A 19,627-nucleotide genomic window follows, 5' to 3' on the forward strand; every position below is an offset into this window, starting at 1 on the left:
ACTCTATAACTCAGAAAATGGTGTACGACATTTCTTATTTATTATAGGCTGGGTTAATATTTTGTGATATGTGTCAAGTTGCATTCAAATGGATCCATAAAGCCAATGGAAATGTGAACATTTTAAATTGCTCTTCTGGTAAGTCAGAACTAAACTTATCAAAGCAGAGTGCATTTCAAATCAATTGACTACTAAAGCCAAGCTAGGCTTATTTGTGAGCTGCAAACTCTGCTGACTGGCCCTTTTCTAAGGGATCTCCAAGATTTAATAGTCATTGGATACCACCATCCCATGCCTCATTCTCTACACAGGTTGAAAGAAAACCTTCCACATTTCTGGCTTTTTCAACTCCAAGTAGGTCTCAGTTTTGAATGACTAGCCTTTGAACTGAACTGGCTGAATAAATCTGATTTTCTCTACTTTCCAGAGCTTGCTTAGCAGTGCAGCGAATTCCTGGTGCTGATGTGCTGACTTCTGCTGGGAGCCTGACCTCCTCTGAGATGCCAGAAAAACCCATGAACCACCCACCATTATATTTTACTGACCTCCCGTGAGTTTCACAGACTCTAGTAAACACAGGCTTCCACATTCTTCCGCGATGAGAAAGTGGGAATACGGCTCCACACCTTGCCCCAATTGCAACGTGCCCTTAACAGCATTCCTCTTTCTTACGGACAATGAACTGCCCCATCAGCTCCGCAGCTGGAGATGGCATCTGCCTCTGTGCCTGCGGGAACTCGTGGAAACCCGTTTGATAATCCCACTCCCCGGTTATTCCACCAAAGAACAAGTCAGTGCACAGAGGGGCTGCAGACTGGAGCCCTCCCCGCCACACTCGAACCCCAGACCACCAGTACAACTTCCATAACGGGAAGGCTCCCAGCCAGATTGCTGAGAGATGACAGGATTAAATCCCAAACTCGGATATTTAAAACACATAATATTTTCGCCACTTCATTTGGCAGCGGAATTATTGCTAAGGAAACCGGTGCCATAATTTCTGCATTTTTATGTCTCTATTGGATGAAGCATGAGTTGAAAACAGGCAGATGGCAGACAGTGGAGGAATCCAGCATGGAAAAATGAGAAGACCACAAATACCACTTATATTGGAGGCACCCGACCGGGGAGGCACACCACACGAGCGAGACCTGCTAGCACGGGCAGTAAAGCAAAAGTCGGCATCGCTGCCTTTCAGAGGACCGCTGGTCCGGGCTCTCCCACCTCCCTGCTGCCGGGTGGGCCAGCACCCTCCTCCTTCTCCCGGCAAAGCACGGCAGCCCTGGGGACGGATGGAGAAGAGAGGAAGAAACAGAAACATCCATCTCAGGGAGCAGCCCTCACCTCCCACCCTGGCCCCAGAGCATCCCCTCTCGCAGAAGTGGGACGCCGGGACTCGCCGCAGTGGCTGTGCATTGCCAGCTGTACCAGCTCCTGCACCGTGTCCCGCTCCCGGCACAGCTGTGGGCGGCTGCCGAGAGCCTGCGGTGGGCTTCTTGGGCTGGCTGAGGTAGGAACTTCAGCTGGTCTCATAACTTCCTGGCAGAATTGGTTTATTTTTAGGCATGTTTATACCAAGACTAAACCTTTGCAGAGACACAGCTGCGGGGGCATAAAAATGCTTTTCCTTATTATGTCTGGAAACGGGTATAAGCTATATCTGCAAAATTTCTCTTCAGCTCTGCTGGCAAATCACTTGTTTCCTAGAGGAAACTTACACAACTTTCACAACTTATGCAACAATATCATCTCCCCATGCCCTCAAAGCAGATCATGCTTTGAATCATCTCGTAAAGAGCAAACACACAAATTATAGCTAAAGCTTCACATATCCATGGTCTTCCTGGCACTCTTAGCCCTGATCTCAGCAATGGAGGCAACACAGAGGCATATTCCTCAGCATCCCGCAGCAACCGGCTAACGTCCAGCCAGGTCCTCCCGTCCGTGGCCTTGCCTTTCCTGGCAGCTGCCGCAGGGCCGTGCATGCCCACAGCACACATCTGCCCACGCCTGCTGGCTGCAGCAGGACCGCGGCACCTCCGCGAGGCCGGGCTGGCAGCGATGAGCAGCGAGCGGCGCTGGTACGAGCCCCGGTGGCACGCTCAGTAAACCCAAGGCATCCCAGCCTGGCACAGCCCTGGGAAACGGTGCCTTGATGCCGGTACGTTCCTTTAGTGATATAAGGCATGGACAGCCAGACCTGTCGTTTTGGGGGCTGAAAGCATTTCTTGGGAAGTACAGAGGGCAGAACCCTGCAACAGCAGCAATCCACTGATCCCAGGGGATCAATGTGCTTGGGAAGTACCCCCATAACCAGACAGGCACTGAAATCTGCAGACACGCCAGCCCTGCCAGGCAGCGATGTCTTGAGAGAGCCGAGGTGCTTTTGCAGTCATTTACGAGCCCAGCACTCTGCCTGCTTCACCTCTGCCTTGCTCTTCTGAGCAGGCGAAGAATGAAAGCAGCCAGGAATCATTTTCTTTTAAGCCCGCCTGCAAACCAAAACACAGATGCCACATCTAATTTTAGGCCTCCTAGCCTTGAGAGTGTTCTTTTAATTCTCTTTTAAGCGAGCAGTGAGATAGTCATCTCAGGACAAAGCCGCTGAAGCAGCCGAGGGCCCACCTTGACCCCAACTCTTGGAAAGCTGGAGGGTGCGCGGGGGCAGAGCCCCATCCTCTCCTCTGGCCGTGAGGGCATGGCTCTGCCTGGCTGCCCACGCGGCCGGGAGCAAACGGATCACTGCTGATCCCAGGCGATCCCCACAGGACACACGGACCTCCCTCCATTAACTGGGCAGGCGCGCAGAGGGACCAGCTTGCCGCCCTGCTAACCTCAGGCTGCCATCTTATCCCTGCTGGGACGTGGTCAACTGTTCCAACTCAGGCCATAATTCAAGTGTTCAAGCACCAACATGCCAAAGCAGAGGGTGAGCTGAACAAAGAGAGAACCACTGTCCCCCACGTCCCTCTTAGCTGCCATCCTCAGCACAGCTACAGGGGAAGATGCTCCATCCCGCAGGCGCTCCGGCACTGTCCCACTCTGCTCCCCCTTCAAAGGCACCCTCGGAAATGGCCAAGAACCAAGGACCTGGCATTTGGCACAGGCTGTACTATAAACAAGAAAGGGAAAAAAAAAATCCCTGTGCTGCTATTGTTTTTCTCACCATTTAAAGATGTTCCTGGGGACTCAGGAGCAGATCGGGAAGTAACGGATTTCTTTGCAAGCAGAAGATCATATTATCAGGGAAAGACTTTCCTCTCTGACCACAGGGGACACATAAAAACAAAGCGAATAACTGAAAACCAGAAAGCTAAATCCATGTGAACAGGCTGAGTTAACTGGGATGACCCCACACGTTCTGAAGTGTACGAGCATGCACAGGGACAAAGCCCAGAGCCAGCCGAGGAGGGAACGTGGTCCCCGTGGGACCCACGGCTCCAGGCTTTGGACCCGAGCCAGACACGTGCCACCCAGACCTGCCCCGCTAAATGGAGCTGGCACTTTCAGACAGAGGGTGAAGGGACAGGCGGGGACCTGGAGGGTTAGTTCTCAACTTTGTGCCTGAGCAGTGACAAGAAGAGGTACGAGTTTCGTGCCAGCCCCCACGATGTCCCCGCGCAGAGGCTCACAGAGCCCCAGCCAGCCGGGGGGGGGACCCGTGATGGGTGCTCCTTCCCACAGACAGTATGGTGCAAAGCACCCGTTTCTCCACGTCTCCTCCACAGACAGTGTCTGCAGATGGATCGCTGCAGGCACCAGGGCAAGGGATGGAGATGTTATTTATACAAGAAGAGAATACGCATACAAAAAACATGTGTTGTGTCCGTGGGTAGAAGACGACGCATGCCCACAAATGCACACACACACGACCCAAGAAAAAAAGGTACATCATCTGAACAACATTTTCATGCAGTATTTCATTTTCCAGTTAATGCACCTAATTGCCACCCAGATGAAAGCAATTAACCTGATCTGCACACAAATTACTTTTCTCCTTTTCTTTTACAAGAGGAAAGAGGAGCTGCCGAGATAGCCCATCCAAACCCTCCCCAACAGCACATCAGAAAATGTGTGGACACTGCTGCTGCCCGCTCCAGATAGGCAGGGAGGGGGAGGAGGCAGGAGCCTTTGCTAGGAAATTACTGATACAAAAACTTGTGCCTGGACTCTGTTCTCAGCACACGGGCCAAGGTCAAAGCATTTTTTCTGCCGCTTCCAACCAGCAAAGAAGCTAATGCAGCTAAAATATGTAACATCAGTCAAACTGCTGAAGGGTTGGTGAGAAAGCACCAGAAAAAGAAGTATCATCTTGGGAAAGAAAAGAAGCAGCCCTCTAAGGCCATCCCCAACCACTGAGAACACAGGGGAGAGGAAGCAAAGGCCCCGATTTTCCCACCTCGTCCCAGGAACTGAACATGTCCCAGTGACTCTATAAAATGTGTTTTAGGAAATCTGCAGCCTCCCCTCTGGCATTGGTGGGGATTGCTCCTGATGGCAGCAATGCCAGGAACACCCAGCGGGACAGTGGTCTGGCGGCACAGGTGAAGATGCTGTCGCAATGCGGGATTTACCTCGAGGCTCTTCCCAAAGCTGCTAGCTGCAGCCAACCCCAGTTTCTAGTCCCCACAGGAGCACATTGGTGCAGAGGGAGAGGGCACCCACCAACCTGCACCCACCCAGCCTGCACCCACCCATCCCCAGACGAGCCGTCGGCGCATCGGACCCCCCAGGCTCGGGCAAGAACTTAACCCCGAGCTTTGCAGGTGGTGCTGGCACGCCGGATCAGGCGGCCAGCATCCAGGGACATCCCTCCCAGCACCGCCTGTCCCAGACACCTGGCTACAGACATTAAATGAGTTAAAAATAAATCGTTACAACTATGGCCGTGCACAGCGAGCAAGCAGTGTCCGGGACACTGCCCGGCACGCTGAAGTGAGTCTCCACACTCTGCACAGCACGACCGGGGCTCTGCCAGCCCGGGCGCACAGCAAGTGTGTCCTGGAGGCAGTCCAGCTCTCCATGGTGCGGGCCCGCCGAAGTCCACTACGGTTACGTACAGTAAGATGTGCCTGGCTGCTCTCCCTGGCTAACTCACAGGCCAGCTGCCCGCAGCGCTCCCTCGCTGTCACAGCAAAGGACGCCCCGTAGAAACACTATTGGTGTCCCAATATTGGTGGTTCTGCACTGACTTTCTAAGCCTTATTTAAGACATATCTTTTGCTTCCAGAGCTGTTTTGGAAGTGGCAGCCACCTTGCCTGCAATCTCAAGGACCTCAGCATGGTCCATGGCATCACACAGCCCCTTGGCAGCCCCACACCCCAGGCAGCGTGATGGAGGCACCCAACCAGCCGCTCCAGCAGAAACACAGGCTTATCTACTGCTCTTCACTGGGGATTGTTATTTATTTATTATGGTGTTCTCCATTCCACTTTTTGATTGCACAGAAAAGTCACTGGGAGACCTGCAGAGAGCTCAGAGTATAATTCACGCTGTGCAGATACCCGAGACACCCGGAGCAGGGCAGCATCCAATTCCCGCCGCAGTGGAACAGGTACCCACTGCCTGGGGAAAGGGCATCAGCTACAAATACCTGTAGAGCTGGGCTGTATTCTTAAAATGATTGCTACTTCTGCAAAATCACTTAATCTGTGGTCTGTGTTCCGACAAATCACTCTTACTGCTTCTGAGGACGTGTCAGCATTTGACTTTGTTTGTTCTCACTATTTAAAAAGGCCTCCCCAGATGGGGGGCTGGGGAGTTTCAAACCACAGAGGAGCGTGGGTGACCTTGCTCGTTCTGGCTTCTGCTCAGATTGCATTAAACAGGAAAAAAGCAGCAGCAAGAGAGCAGCCCGAGCCGAGCCTGCCCTCCCTGCCCGTCCCGTCTCCCTCTGCCTGCTGCCCGCACAGGCACCCAGGGAGTGCGGAGGCTCCCACCTGGGTCCCCCGAGGTGAGGTGCTGTGCTCCCGTAACCCCTCTCCTGCAAACACAGTCCCGGCGCCTGGGAGCTGGATGGGGTCAGACATCCCCAAGGACAGTACTCAGGTCTGCTAAGGTAAATGGGACTATTGACAGGGCGTAAAGTCCAGTGGACAGGTACGCTTCTGCAGGACTCTCCCAAAACTGAGCACAAAACCCAACGCGGCCCCCCACAAACCCAGCTCTGACGACTGCCAGGGCCCACAGCCGTTCATAGGCTCTGAGGGACTGCTGCCAAAGCCAAACAGCTCCCGACAAACCTCATCCCCCCTCATCTACAGGAAAGGAGTAATACCTGTTTTGCATGGTTGCCTGGAGGCTAAATGAACTGCTGCTCATAAGCGCTTCAGAAGAAAAGTGTCGTAAAAGCACAAAGTACTATTACTGGCAGTATTTTTATTACTGTTAGAGGATACATTGAACCGCACTTAAAAATACCCGTGAGAAGAATCGGGGTTGTAATCATTATTTTTAAAGCAGAATAAAACACAAAGCCATGTTGCAACAACTGCCAACACTGCCTGTCACAGGCACCTTGCCCAGGTGAGGGAGGCATCTCACCGCCCGAGTGATGCAGGGCTACTGGGCTCTCCCAGGGCAGCTCCTTCTTCACTTTGCCCCACATCCAGAGCTGGCAGAAGGATGAAACTGCAGCTGGACATGGATGAGTAGCACAGGCAGATCAGCAGAGAAGACAGAGGCAGCAGTAGATATGGTGAAAGGGAATATGGATGAAGAACCTCCGTCACAAGTCTTTGCCATGACAACTGGGTCAGTTCTTTTTTATTTTAATGATCCCACTCATACCACTACTATTGTTAAAAAATAAAGCCAGTTCTCATCCACACAGCATGCAGCGACTATCGATACCAGGGCCTCCAGCCTGAGTTAAAATCCCAAAGTGACCAAACTGCTTTCTTCCACCACAGGAAAACAAACACAGCCTGGCTTCTCTGAGGCATTCAGCCTCAAACCCCAGGTGAGGGCTGGACGAGGTCACTCCTACTCAAAAGCCAGGAATACTCATCCACGCAGATGCAGCCAGGTCCCTCTGTATAGCATACCCAAACCACAGATAATTGCCAATTACCCTCTACAGACCCCTAAAGCAGTCCAGAGGTCCCCAGGGACCTGTGGACCGACTGAAGGCTGCTGCCCCAAAGCTTTGGCACGATGCTTGCCGAGCCGCACCAAGGCAGCCGGGGCTGGCGGAGCACGGCACCCCCAGCCCAGCAGCCCCGCTGCCACCCACCACAGCTGAGCGGAGGTTTATCTAGCCACCTTTTCACGCTGTAACTGCCAGCGCTGGCTTCTCACGGCCCTGTTGTCACAACCAGCATCTCAAAATGCTAGGAATCACTGAATGACGTAAAATGACCTTTTTTTTCCCTTCCCCGGCATCAATCCTGCCTTGCATTCTGTAAATCCCAAGCCTTGAAACACCTCCCTCCCAAAAGACAAATGTTTTCACCCAGTCAAGAGCACAGCTCACCTGCCCAACCAGACTCCAGCTTGCCTGGCTGGCAGCTTCCTCAAGGTCCAGATTTAACTCCCTCTGCACGAACTGCAAGCAGAGGATGAATGCCTCCCACAGCCTCAGCGCTTGGGATTTCCACTGGGACCACAGGAAATCACGGGGATCCTTCGCTGCCAGCACATGAGTGCAGTAACAGATGAGGTTCCCTGCCTCGCTCACCAGCAAAGCCCTCGGTCAGCAGGACACCGCTGCTCTCAGCAGCACTGTCAGCCATGCAGAGACACGTCAACGTCTTCCACAGGCTCTTTTTTCTCGAAGCAGAATTTATGCTTTCTGCTACATAGCACAAATCTGAAGTTCACAAGACAACTTCTTTTACAGGCTTTAGCTTTTTCAAGCAAATACTTTAAAAATCAGACCTGACTTCCTACCCCTGGATCCCAAAACTCCTTCCAAAGGAAGGCTCACCACTCTGCAACTACAGCCTGTGAAACTGAGGCCTCTGGATATCCAAGTTGGGGCTCCTGTCACCCTACTCATGTAGGTGCTAACTCAAAACTGTGAGTGATGGGGCCACTGGAAGTGTATCATTCTCACCCCTAAGGATGTACACAAAATTTAGGATTTGCTTCTCACTCCCCAAAATAAATGAGCATTTTTATTCAGCTTTCTGCCATATGACCCATCTCTGCAAAAGATCTGAACTACAAGGGACCTACAAGAAAATGAATATGCTTTTGTGTACCAGGTAAAAGTTCTTTGTATCCTCCTACTGTCCGTATTCAATGTCAAATCCTAAGTTACTCTTTGTACTAATTAATTTAAAGCTCTTACGCAGAGCAAAACAAGCTTCCACAAGGACCCGTACATGTGCCGATACCTGATGCAGGGGGGTACCTCCTGCACTGCCTACACCCCCGGAGCCAATGCCCAGTTCCATCGCTGAGGGAGTGCACTGCAGGACACTGCAGCCATCAGGGCTCCCCAGGGCTGCAGAAGAGAAGCGGTGATGGTAGGTGCACGTGCAACGCAGTGCTCCATACGGTACGGCACAAGCACAGCACGCGGCATCCAACACCCAAACCCCACTGAGCAGTGTGCCAGGCCCAGGACAGACTGAGGGACCAACCCTTCAGGCTGGCTGGTCCGCCCTCGCCCTCGGCAGCCAAGGATGAGAGGGAAAGGAAGCGGGACCCAGACGTGGTAGTGCTCCCACCTGAGGCGAGCAGTAGCAGGGCAGGGCAAGGACGCTCCACGGGTGAATGCGGGATCCCAGTGTCGGTGCAGCAGCATCCTCAGCAGCCGGCGGCGTGACCCCTCAGTGCTCACCGCATCCTACCAGTGTACTGGAAGGCAACTTCTTCAAAGAACACTAACGAGATCCAGACAGTGGTCCTGTGGCTTTCCCCCACTCACCACCTGCTGGACCATGAAGCCTGGGCTGTAGGGAAGGATTCTGAGCAGGTTACCCATCCCTCTAAGTCCGTGCTGCTATGCAGGTTTCCCACGCAGAAGATTTGTAGTGGCCAGAAAGAATCTTCCAGGTATTCCCTGCTGGTATCTGTGCCAGCCCGTGCAGGAGGAGGAGAAGATCCAGCTGAAGCAGAGATTCACAAAGACACTGCCGGCCATCCTCTGCCGCCACGGCTGTGCCCCACAGACGCCAGTGAGGTGCACCCTGGAGCTACCTCTTGAACCCTGGTAGCAATGAGAAGCTGCAATACTGCAGTTTGGTTTGCAATCCAACAACTGTGAAAACGGGCAGCAGAGACAGGATGGCATGCCTGCACTGACCAGGTATTAAGAGATGACATGCCTGTATCTGCCTCTTCATTGTTTACCGGGCATAAACGCTCCACTAAAATGGGAGACAGGACATCTGCCTCTTGTGCATAGTGTCTCCTGGCTCTCTTGAGGAAAAGAAAGAGCTGGAAAGGATCTGGTACCCACACAGAAAACTTCGCCATTGCTGCATTCCTATGAATATGGTGTAGAAATGGGTTCATCCAAGGTGAGAGGAGATCGATCACTTCTGGCAAATGCTAGCATCTTACCTAACAATAATAACAAAGGAAGGTGCCCATGTCCTCCGTGTCACGACACCAATTTGACATGGTGTCAAAGAGAAGCCGCTTCCAAGCTGACACAAGTCACTTGGTCTGTCTGAGTTGACTTTGTGGTGTTTGCTTTGTGTCAGCTTCTGGTGCAGACGTCCCTTTTGCAGAAAACATTCTTCAAGGCAGCAGCAACACTGTGGGAAACCATAAGAAAAGCTGAGGAGCAAATGGGCACTGCTGCCTGAAGTTCCCTCTCTCATTGTCTCAAGAGAGGTGGTGCCCCCCCAAATTGTGCTGATATCGAAGTCATGAAGATGCTGCATCTGCTACACGTGTACTGTGGCAGAGACCTGGAATTCTACAGCTGCCTATGCAGTATTTTCAAAAAAAGAAAATTCACTTCAAATTACAAAAAATACTGAAATCAACTGAACAAGAGGAAAAGACCATGTCTCATAAGCCCTTCAGGCAGCTAGGTTCATCTGATGCTTCTTGCTTAGCATTGCCTTCTGGCTTACGATGCCATGACAATGCCGTGCTGGTTTTTTCTACTTGCAAATGTGTTCAAGACTGCTAACATCCTGAAAATGGTACAGAGGAAAGCAGAGGGAATGGAGCAAAACAGGCGTAGTTGGTATCTCTCAAGGCATGTAGATCATCTTGCAACATACCAAACATTAAAATCCTCCTTTAAAAACTAAGGTGTATGCGGAGGTATAAGGCTTATCAGGCTATTACATCAAGACTTCTGTGAGCTCTAATGGCAAAGGAGGGTTTTGAGGAATGGCGTGACGAGGGGCAGAAGCTGCTCGGGACCTTTATAAACAGCTGCAACGCAGAGTGTTCCCAGATTACACTCACGAGTTACTGCGCACCAGCTGAGCTGCATCCTGCTTGCCCGGTGCAGTGCAGTTGCAGAGGAGGCTCCGCTCTCCCAGCCTGCCCTGGCTGGGGTGGGTGCTGCCCACCGGCTGCCTCAGGGGATGGCTGCAGGCGGGCGGGCTGAGCACCATGCAGCGGGGACAGGGTCCCAGCCAACACCGCAGCCCCACAGGCTGCAACAATCTCATGGGCACGACGCTCCCAGGCCTCTTGCTGAACGTCTGTGCACGGGGGAACTTAATTTTTTCCGTATATTTCCAATGTTTAACTGTCAGAGTCATACAACTGCTGCACAGACCGTTGGTATCTACCAGAGCAGCTCAGAGAAACAAATGGTTTTTACTGGAAGTAGTAGAAGGTCTCCCACAGCATAGTTTTCTTTCAGTAAATGCTCATTTGATAAGTTTAAAACGTTCCACGGGATGATAAAGTAATATGTTTTTTTTCTTTTATATTTAACTTTGTAATTTTAGCCTACAATCACAAGCAGCAAGTATCCATTTCAAACTAAACAGCTTACTGAAGCAGCCCAGTGGACAGCCACCAGCGAGCATGCCAAGTACAGACTGACAGCCAATTGGAAGAACAATTGCCAATACAGAAATGGCAAATTAGGACTGCCATTTTAAAATCAGCAATTTATAAAGTATGAATGAAGCTCAGTGCTAAGACAAAAATGTAATTAATATGAATGACAGAAAAATATAAAGAACTGAACTACTACTCTCTATTACAAATTATTTTCAACTCTGTGAAATGGAACTGCTTTCATCATACCAAAACAAAATGGTCCCATGTGACTAAAAAAATTTCCAATGTTTTAGGAAGTTTGGGGATTTCTTCCTCCAATAAATGGCAACAACTCCAGCTTTCCTCCCAGTTCAGAAGCAAACTTTTTCTTCCCCACCATGCACAGACTCTGACTTCTGATCAGCTCCAGCTTTCACTGTGCTTTTTCCTTGAACTGCCCATCTGAAATTTGCTCTCGAAGTACTGCATGCTGTCTCTTTCATTCACCTGAGAGATGCAATGCAAAGATGCCACCCTGGCATGGACACAGAGCAAACTGTTGTCTCCTGCCTGGCGCTAAGCATGGCCTTGGAGGGTCCTCGGAGCAGAGGTGAGGGGAGTTGCACATCATCCGGAGGGGCTGCCCTGGTGGCGGATGGCATTCAGCATTCACTGCCTTGCTACAGTGTTTCTGCTTTAATTCTTGCCGGGATTGTCCCACACCTTCCTTGGTCTGAAGCAAGGGGCCGGATGCAGAGACTTCCAGGAATCAGCTGCACCATGCCGCAGGGACATGCCAGCGGCAGCGGCACGCTCCTGACACAAGCACCCACAAACCTGCTAGAGGCTCCCAGGCTCCTCGGCACAGCACAAGCCCCTGCCCCATGCCAATACCTTCTACACTGCGATGCCTGCAGGTGCTTTCAGCAGTGTGGTGACAGATCATCACCAAGCGCAGCCGCAGCCACTGGCAGCAGCACCGTCCTCCTGCTCGGTGTGTAGCAGCAGCCCCAGGGTACGCGTGTCCCGATGGAGGGGCTGATGCTGCCACGGGGCTGATGCCCGTCCCTGTGGCCTCCCAAGAAGGAAACATAGGTGGAAAGGCACAGTTGTGCAACCAGCGCGGTTTTCTTTCAGATATGGTAATATGCAAAGCTACAGGTTCCTACCCGGGCTGCAAACCATGCTTTATCTCTCATTCACAATCAGTATATTGAAATACATTGCCTTTTGACCTCAGAAAAAGAACGAAATCACTACTGATTTTTAACTAGCTCTCTGGCTGGAATGAAGTTCTCGGAACAGGAAAACCAATGGTTTATACTATAGACTGGCTGCAAGAAGTAATGCAAAGGACAGCTATCATCTGCAGAACAAATAAATACCAGTGAATACTGTAAACAGCAGAGAAAACGTAAAAGCTGTGCAAGTAGGAGAATAGTTGTTGTGGGCAAATCCTTTACAGCTTCCTGCCCTGAAGTCCTTGGTAATACAGGACAGAGTACACAAAATGCCTGTATAACTCAAACTCATCAATGCTCTCTTTATACATTATTTCTTTGGTGAAATTTTCTGAATTCTCAGCCACTGTTTTCTACACCAAATGTCATGTAGAGCTTATCCTGTCATTGCAACCAGCACTTAAGAGAAAGCTGGGGAGGGAAAGGTAATCACTGTTGCTATGAAGCATGAGACTTTGGAACCAGTTCCCAGAAGGTATAAGAGCTCAAAAATTCAAGACTTGTGGAGAAGAGGATGGGAAAGCACAGAAGAGGATGGGGCAAAGTCTGCCCTTGAACAGTTTTATAATGAATGGGTGAAAAGGCAAAGAGATGTTTTGTGTCGTAAGAGCGGACAGGCAGGTCCCCCACACACACCGTGCGTGTATGCCCTCCATAGCCCATCCCTTAACAAGGTGACACATCGCTCCTTCCCAGTGGTAAAGGGAGAGCTGGAGAGTGGGAGAGTCAGCGCAAGAGGAAAGGGAGGGAGGGACAGAGAAAGGAGGGAGGGGAAAAGGAGAGCATTTTATGATACATGGTATATGCTATGGAAATACTAACACCAGAACCAAAATCAATTGAGTGGAAGGAGGAAGTCAGAACATAAAGAACACCGGAAATGGTTATTCTTCCTTCATTCATCACTAAAGACATAAATCCCAATTTAATGGCAAAGGAAAGGGCTGTGCCAGTCCCTTGGACAGAGCTTTCGCCACCTCCAGCACTGTACTCGGGCCACTGCACTGGCAAGCACAAACCTGGGTGAGGATGGAGAGTACCAATGCTTCTTTAATGCCCATGGGCTCAGCCAGTGTGTTAACACAAGGACCATGATCCTTCCAGTCTGGAGTGTTTTCTGGGCAGTTTCAAAAGAAAACAGCCAGTCTCTCCGTGTGTTATGCCATCAGAACCCAGGCTCCAGACACGGATTTCAGTGTGCACCCAGCGTCAAGTCAAACAGCCCGTCTTTGGAAAGGGTCACTTGCTGCTCTCACACCACTGCAGGCTGAGTCTAGGCAACTAGCTGTGGAAAAGGATAATCTCATTTATCAATTTAAATGAAAACTAACTCATGGGAAATACTGTATAAATCAGCACCCTCAAAATGAAATGAAAACAAGGCAACTAGCTAAGCATGGAAGAAAATGAATGAGCTTTGGCTTGCATGTCACAGTTCTTCAGATAGCAACTCTCAGGAGCAAGAGAAAGGAGCCACCACTGCTGTGCTCCCAGTACAGCTGTGGGGAAGCCAGCAGTGCCCATCCCTGCAGCTCTCCCTGGTCACGAGGGGTTCGCTGCACCCACTGCTATTCTGCAAGAATAAGGCTTGAGCAGAACTTGAACATCCCGGCTACTCCTGTTATCTATCCTCAGTGTATCACTTGTTTCACAACCTTAACTCAAGCCGTGACAGATGAGCATCTTATCATAGCCTGGTAGCATGCCAATTCATGTTTAAAGGAGTCCCGAGTTCTCTAAACCAGACACAGCACTGGTGCAGGACTGTCATTTTATTCTGTGTTTAAAACAGCCTTCTCGTGCCTCTCAGTAAGGACAAGAATTGAAAGGTGATGAGGAAGAATTTTTTTTTATGCTTTCGCTTCTCCTTTTATCAGGAACCTTCAAAAACCTTTAGCACATCGCTGACTTTCCCAGCCACCTGAGGTTTGCCATCCATGGATCTGTACCAGCACCTGCGGACCATGAGTACAAATTACGAAGCTGGCCAGAGGGACAGGCTTCAGAAACAGCATTCCTCCACGCAGGACTTGCCTTCAAAAGAAATATTTACATAATATCGCTGTTTGCCTGAGCAGAAAGGTCATACTGACAACAACAGACAGGACGGTCATCCCCTTCCCAAGGGCTTTTGAGTCCCGCCAGTGAAGAGCTGAGGGTCCCCCTGCCTCCCCTGGGGAAGGGGATGCCCGAGCAGCACCCAGGCAGGTGCAGGGCAGCTGGGTACGGCTGGGAGCCAGGGCAGCCCAGAGAACGGCCTCCTCCCTCGTCTCATCTCCTAGTGTAATAACCCGCCCTTGATCTTTTTATCAGAATCTTATCTCCTCCTTCAATAGGTAGAAATTATTACAGGCATTATCTGTAAGCAGTGTCACAATTACATAGCTGGCCACAAAAAGATTATATAGCCATTATGCCAGGTGATGCGTAAACACACGGCACTCACCCAAACTGATAACAACTGAACCAAAAAAGGAATCTGCAGGTAGGTGTGACCAGCAAACACAGGGATACCAAACAGAAAACAATAGTAATAGCAAATGCCACTTAAAACACATCTGAAACTACATGGACAGCTAGATTCTTCTGAGCCAATTAGGCCTTAAATTCATTTATCACCTTTGTTTCCATTGCTTCAGTAATAGCTCCTTCTTTGATTCCATTTTAGCTTAAACCAAATAGGCCTACACCACTTACTCACCCAGCGCTGTCTTTTGGTCTTACAAGTCAGGTTGATGCCATAACTTTGGATTTATTCTATCAATGCTGCGTCTCACTCTTAAAACAGATTATTTAGTCACCTCAAACACCGCTGGTAATAATTATGCAATAACGAGCACAAAGATAAACAGTTACGAGTCCACAGCGTAACAAAAGCTTGGATTAATTGCTCATTATACGTATGCATTACTGGCACAATCAGGTACACCACATCAAAAGCTTTAAATTAAAACAAATCGTGTTACTGCCTACTTTGTTTCCTATGTAATGTTTCAGTGCCTCTAAACCCAGACAAATCCCCTGCTCTGCACAAGCAAAGGCGGGGGGCAGCAGTTATGGATCTGCACGGGTCCCAGCAGCCGTCCCACCCTGCGCCCAGAGACCACTGACCACACCACGAAACGGCGAGCGGGGCTCCTGCCGAGGGGGCACCTTAACTTGGTCCCATTGGATCTGCTGGCTTCCGAGGCAACCCCCAGCGGCTGACGGCATCTGTTTTACGAGCTGTGCATGCTGTATCCCAGACCGAGGTGGAAGCCAGCACCCGATTTTCCAATAACGATCCCTCAAGCAGTCCAGCACCGCTCTCTCAAGGCTTTAGAGGTAAACTCTTCTACTCGGAACCCCAAAACCCCAACTGATAGTAGTTTATATAAAGGGAAAATGCAAACAATTCCCCCCAAATATTAAGAAACTGTTCATGTTTTAGTGTCATATATTGGCGGGGGTGTTTAACTTAAAAAACACCTACCTGTGCCTGACCCAGACTACACCAGGGCAGTGCTGGGGTTTTGAAGAGAAGTTCACCTTGGAGGGAAGGGACGCAATCCTGCTAGCACAAAGCAGGGCCATTCAAAACGAGAAAGGACTAGGAGCAACACACCTTAAAATGCTCCTTATTCTTCAAAGAAGATTGGGCTGCATCTGCAGCTGCTGCTGACAGCACTGCAACGGCACAGGCACCTGAAGCGCGGATCTCCTTAGGCTGGGAAAGCTGCAGGGAGCCCGTGGAAGTGCCCACCACCACTCTCAAAGAAAATGCTGTAGACTACATTTCCTGAGGCTAAGAGGGTAAAGCTTTCTGTGCAATGCCACGTAGGGCAGGAACTTACACCTAGCACTAGACGCTAGCACGAGAGGACAGGTCCAAAGCAGACCATCCTTTGGTGAGGGAACTTTATAGTAAAGTGTTTGAGCTCCCATGACCCTTTCCTCGCAGGTGCTGCTGCCTGGGAAGCTGGTACACAAGCCACTGCCCTCAGCTCCAGCTGCCGCAGAGGCTGCTCATTGCACTGGTACTGCTGCATACCCAGGAGAAAATTAAAAGCCACGGCAATGGATAGGCAGCACACTGTAAAGTTAATGGAGACTCTGCTAGGATGAAATATAAACCTGGCAGCAATTAACATGTACAGCTTTAGCCAGACCACAAAGGAGCGTTCTGCTTTCCTTGCAGCATTTTAAAACTGCATCCAAACACAGAGAGGGATACAAACACTGCCAGTCCATTACACCCTTGCAGCAGCTATGTAATGCTGTATGAGCACAGTTCAAAGGACAAGATAATGGCATTTTAAAAGCTCTCTGTGCTAGCTCCAACCCCACTGACCCCTGCAGAAGTCTGCCAGCAGGAGCCCAGGCCCCCTCAGAGACGCTGTGCCAGGGGGAGCGGGGACATGGATGCCGTCGGCTGAACAGAGCTGCAATGAAGAGGATACAGATTTCCCCCAGGAATAAGGGAAACATTTATCTCTAAGGCAAGACTCAGGCAAAATTTACCTGCTGCCCAGGTCTGGCCCACACCACTGCCTGCTGACCACCGCATAAGCCCAAACCTCTTTTCCTTAACGCAATATTCCCTATCTGTGCATGGTTCTATTGCACGGGCTTTGCCAGCAAACAAACCATCGCAAGGCTGAGCCTTCTGCTATCAAAAACCTGCATCACCCATTGACAGCATTTGGATGGTTGAACTTTTCCGACTTTATTCACCCCTGCTCACTCTGTGCTGATTTCCCCAGAGATTTACCCAGACCCCAGAGAAAGATACACAGGGTACACTCAACTCCTGCCGCCGGTACAACACTCATGGCTGGACTCATTTTGACCTGTCCTCACTTTTACCCCCTTTTTTTTTTTGCCAAGCCCTCAACTTCTTTGTAAAATCCCCAAGTAAATTACTGTGCGGAAGATAATTACTACACTGCCCGAATAAAGCTGCGAGCACTTTAAAGCAACAAAACAAGCACAGAAGCACAAGCAGTTGCCCTGTGCTAATTTAAAGGGAAAATCTAATTGTTCATTTTAATCTTTGCTCCCACCAGACAAGAGTTCCATGGGGCGAGCATGTGGATGTGAAGCTCCAACGATGCGACCCCAAGCTGAGGCCATACCAACCACTTGTGGATGGGGCTACCTCTGAGCTGGCAGAAAAATCCTTTCATGGTCACATTCTCACTCCCGTTTCTATCAGCTGCAGCAATTCTCTCACGCAGCAATGCATTTTGCCATGATGAGAGGTGACGATCCAGTATGCCCACTGGTTTAGATAGTGTACACCTATTTTACAGAGACTTAATCTTTTTTGAAGTTAATTCACTAGAAGAAATTACTTTTGATCGAATCCTTCTTAAACAAACCTTTCCTCCTCGGCCGTATTCCTAAACACTCTCGTGTCTCTACTTTAAAACACATTTTCTATTCCTCCTCTGCCGTATTCCTAAACACTCTCGTATCTCTACTTTAAAACACATTTTCTATTCCTCCTCTGCCGTATTCCTAAACACTCTCGTATCTCTACTTTAAAACACATTTTCTATTCCTCCTCTGCCGTATTCCTAAACACTCTCGTATCTCTACTTTAAAACACATTTTCTATCTGTACTTAAAACAAGACCTTCAAAGCACATACAGTATTTCTCTGCCTATACATTCAGCAGTTTCCGCCTGTTCTGCACAGCTCATTCGCCATTCGTCTAGTTCACGGCAGAGCAAGGCGCACGGAGAATTTTAACTCGATCTCAAGCTCAGTCCGTGCTTCAAGCGCAGCATCGGGAATCCCGCAGCAGCCGACAGAACAGCTGCGTAACGGAAAGAGATAAATGCCATCAACCTTCAAGGGACGGCGGCGAAGTCCGGGAGTTCAACGCGGTATTTCTGGCACAATCTTGCCTAGTAAGTCACAAGTGACAGCGTTTCGGTAAAAGGGAAGGCTCCGACAGCGAAGAGGTCAATCAAGCCGGGGGCAGCCAGGGCAAAGGCGGGCTGGACCCCCGGCGTCCGCCGAGGCAGCTGCGGGCGGCAGCGGGGGGTCGGGGGGGGGGACGACTCGGAGTGGGACGCGGGACGCGGGGTGCCGGCGGGACGCGGGTACTCACCGGACGTCGCCGTAGGCGCCGGCGTAGCCCTCGGCCCAGGGCCCCAGCTCGCTCTTGATGCAGGCGGCGGGGGCGGCGAAGGGCGCCCGGCCCGCCGGGTACCAGGCGTCGGCGGGGAAGTCGGCGGTCTCGGCGGCCGGCCCGCGGCCGCAGCCGAAGGGGCCGGCGGGCGGCTCGGCGCAGGGCCCGCAGAGCTGCCCCTCCTCGGCGAAGAAGGCGGGCCAGGGGGCCGCGGGGCCCGGCGGGGCCGTCTCGGGGCCGAAGCGGCACGGGGCGCCCCAGCCGCCGCCCGCCGCCGGCACCGGCGGCCCCTCCAGCTTGACGCGGGCGGGCGGCGGCGCCAAGCTGAAGCCGGGGGGCGGCCGCGCCGCCGGCCCCGGCGAGCCGCGGTAGAGCCCCGGCCCGGCGGGCGCGTCGACGGCCAGGGCGGCCTCGGCGCCCGCGAAGGCGGCCGGGGCGGGCGGCGGCTCCGGCGGGTCCCCGCCGGCCGGGCGCGGGGCGCGGGGCGGCCCGGCGGGCAGCGCGAACATGCAGTCCTCGCGGGGCAGCGGCTCGCCCGGCGCCTCCGGCGCCTCCAGGGCCAGGCCCATGGAGGCGGACACGGCCCTGCAGAGCTGCTTGGCGCTGTCGCCCAGCGGGTCCTCCTTGGGCGCCGGCTCGGCCTCGGGCGGCGGCGGCAGCGCGCCCGCCTCGCACAGCAGCTCCCGCAGCTCGCCGGCGGAGGGGAAGGGCGAGCCCATGGCGGGGCCGCCCGCCGGCAGCGCCTTCCCCGCGCCGCGGGGCTCCCGGGGCGGCAGGCGGCCGGGCGAGCCCGGCGGCGGGCGGGCGCCGGGCGGGCAGGGCGCGCACACCGGCGGCTGCGGGCTGGCGGCCGGCTCCTCCCGCGGCGCCTGGAAAGCCTCGCAGACGCTCTGGAAGAAGGTCTGAAAAGCCCCGCGGAAAGTCCTGCCCCCCGCCCGCGGGTACACGCGGCCGACCCCCAGCTGCACCTCCATGCCCGCCGAGCGCGGGGCCGCGGAAACGGCAGCGGCAGGCGGGGCGGGGGCGGAGAGCCCCGGCAGCCGCCCCCCGGCCGGCCGGCCGCCCGCCGTGCCGGCTAGCGGCGGCGCTGGCCCGCGGCGCCCATCGCCGCCGGGGCGACGGGCGGGGATGCTCGGGGCGCGCAACAGGCAGGAAAAGTTGGAGCCGGGGCGGCGGGCTAAGGCGCGGCTGCCGCGGGCGGCTGCCTGCGGTCCGTGTGAGCGGCGGGGCGAGCAGCAGCGGGGCAAGGAGGCGCGGCGGGGGAGACCGCCCCGCGCCGCCGGCGCGGCCCAGGGCCCCTGCAATGATTAATCCGGTGACCCGCCGCGGAGGGAAGCGGCGCCCGCCCTGCCCTCGGC

At 52.6% G+C, this 19,627-nt stretch overlaps 1 protein-coding gene across 1 annotated transcript in view; it reads right to left on the reverse strand.

Moving 5' to 3' along the window:
* The window catches only part of AR (androgen receptor), a 59,538-nt gene extending 40,262 nt beyond the window's left edge, over positions 1-19,276 (reverse strand). Inside the window, exon 1 of the mRNA XM_052813348.1 lies at positions 18,249-19,276. Within this exon, the coding sequence (XP_052669308.1) occupies positions 18,249-19,243 (995 nt within the window). The 5' untranslated portion in view covers positions 19,244-19,276. The remainder of the gene's footprint in view (positions 1-18,248) is intronic.
* Positions 19,277-19,627: the final 351 nt, after the last annotated feature.

Source organism: Harpia harpyja, chromosome 18, assembly GCF_026419915.1.
Source record: "Harpia harpyja isolate bHarHar1 chromosome 18, bHarHar1 primary haplotype, whole genome shotgun sequence".
Classification (NCBI taxonomy): Eukaryota; Metazoa; Chordata; class Aves; order Accipitriformes; family Accipitridae; genus Harpia; species Harpia harpyja.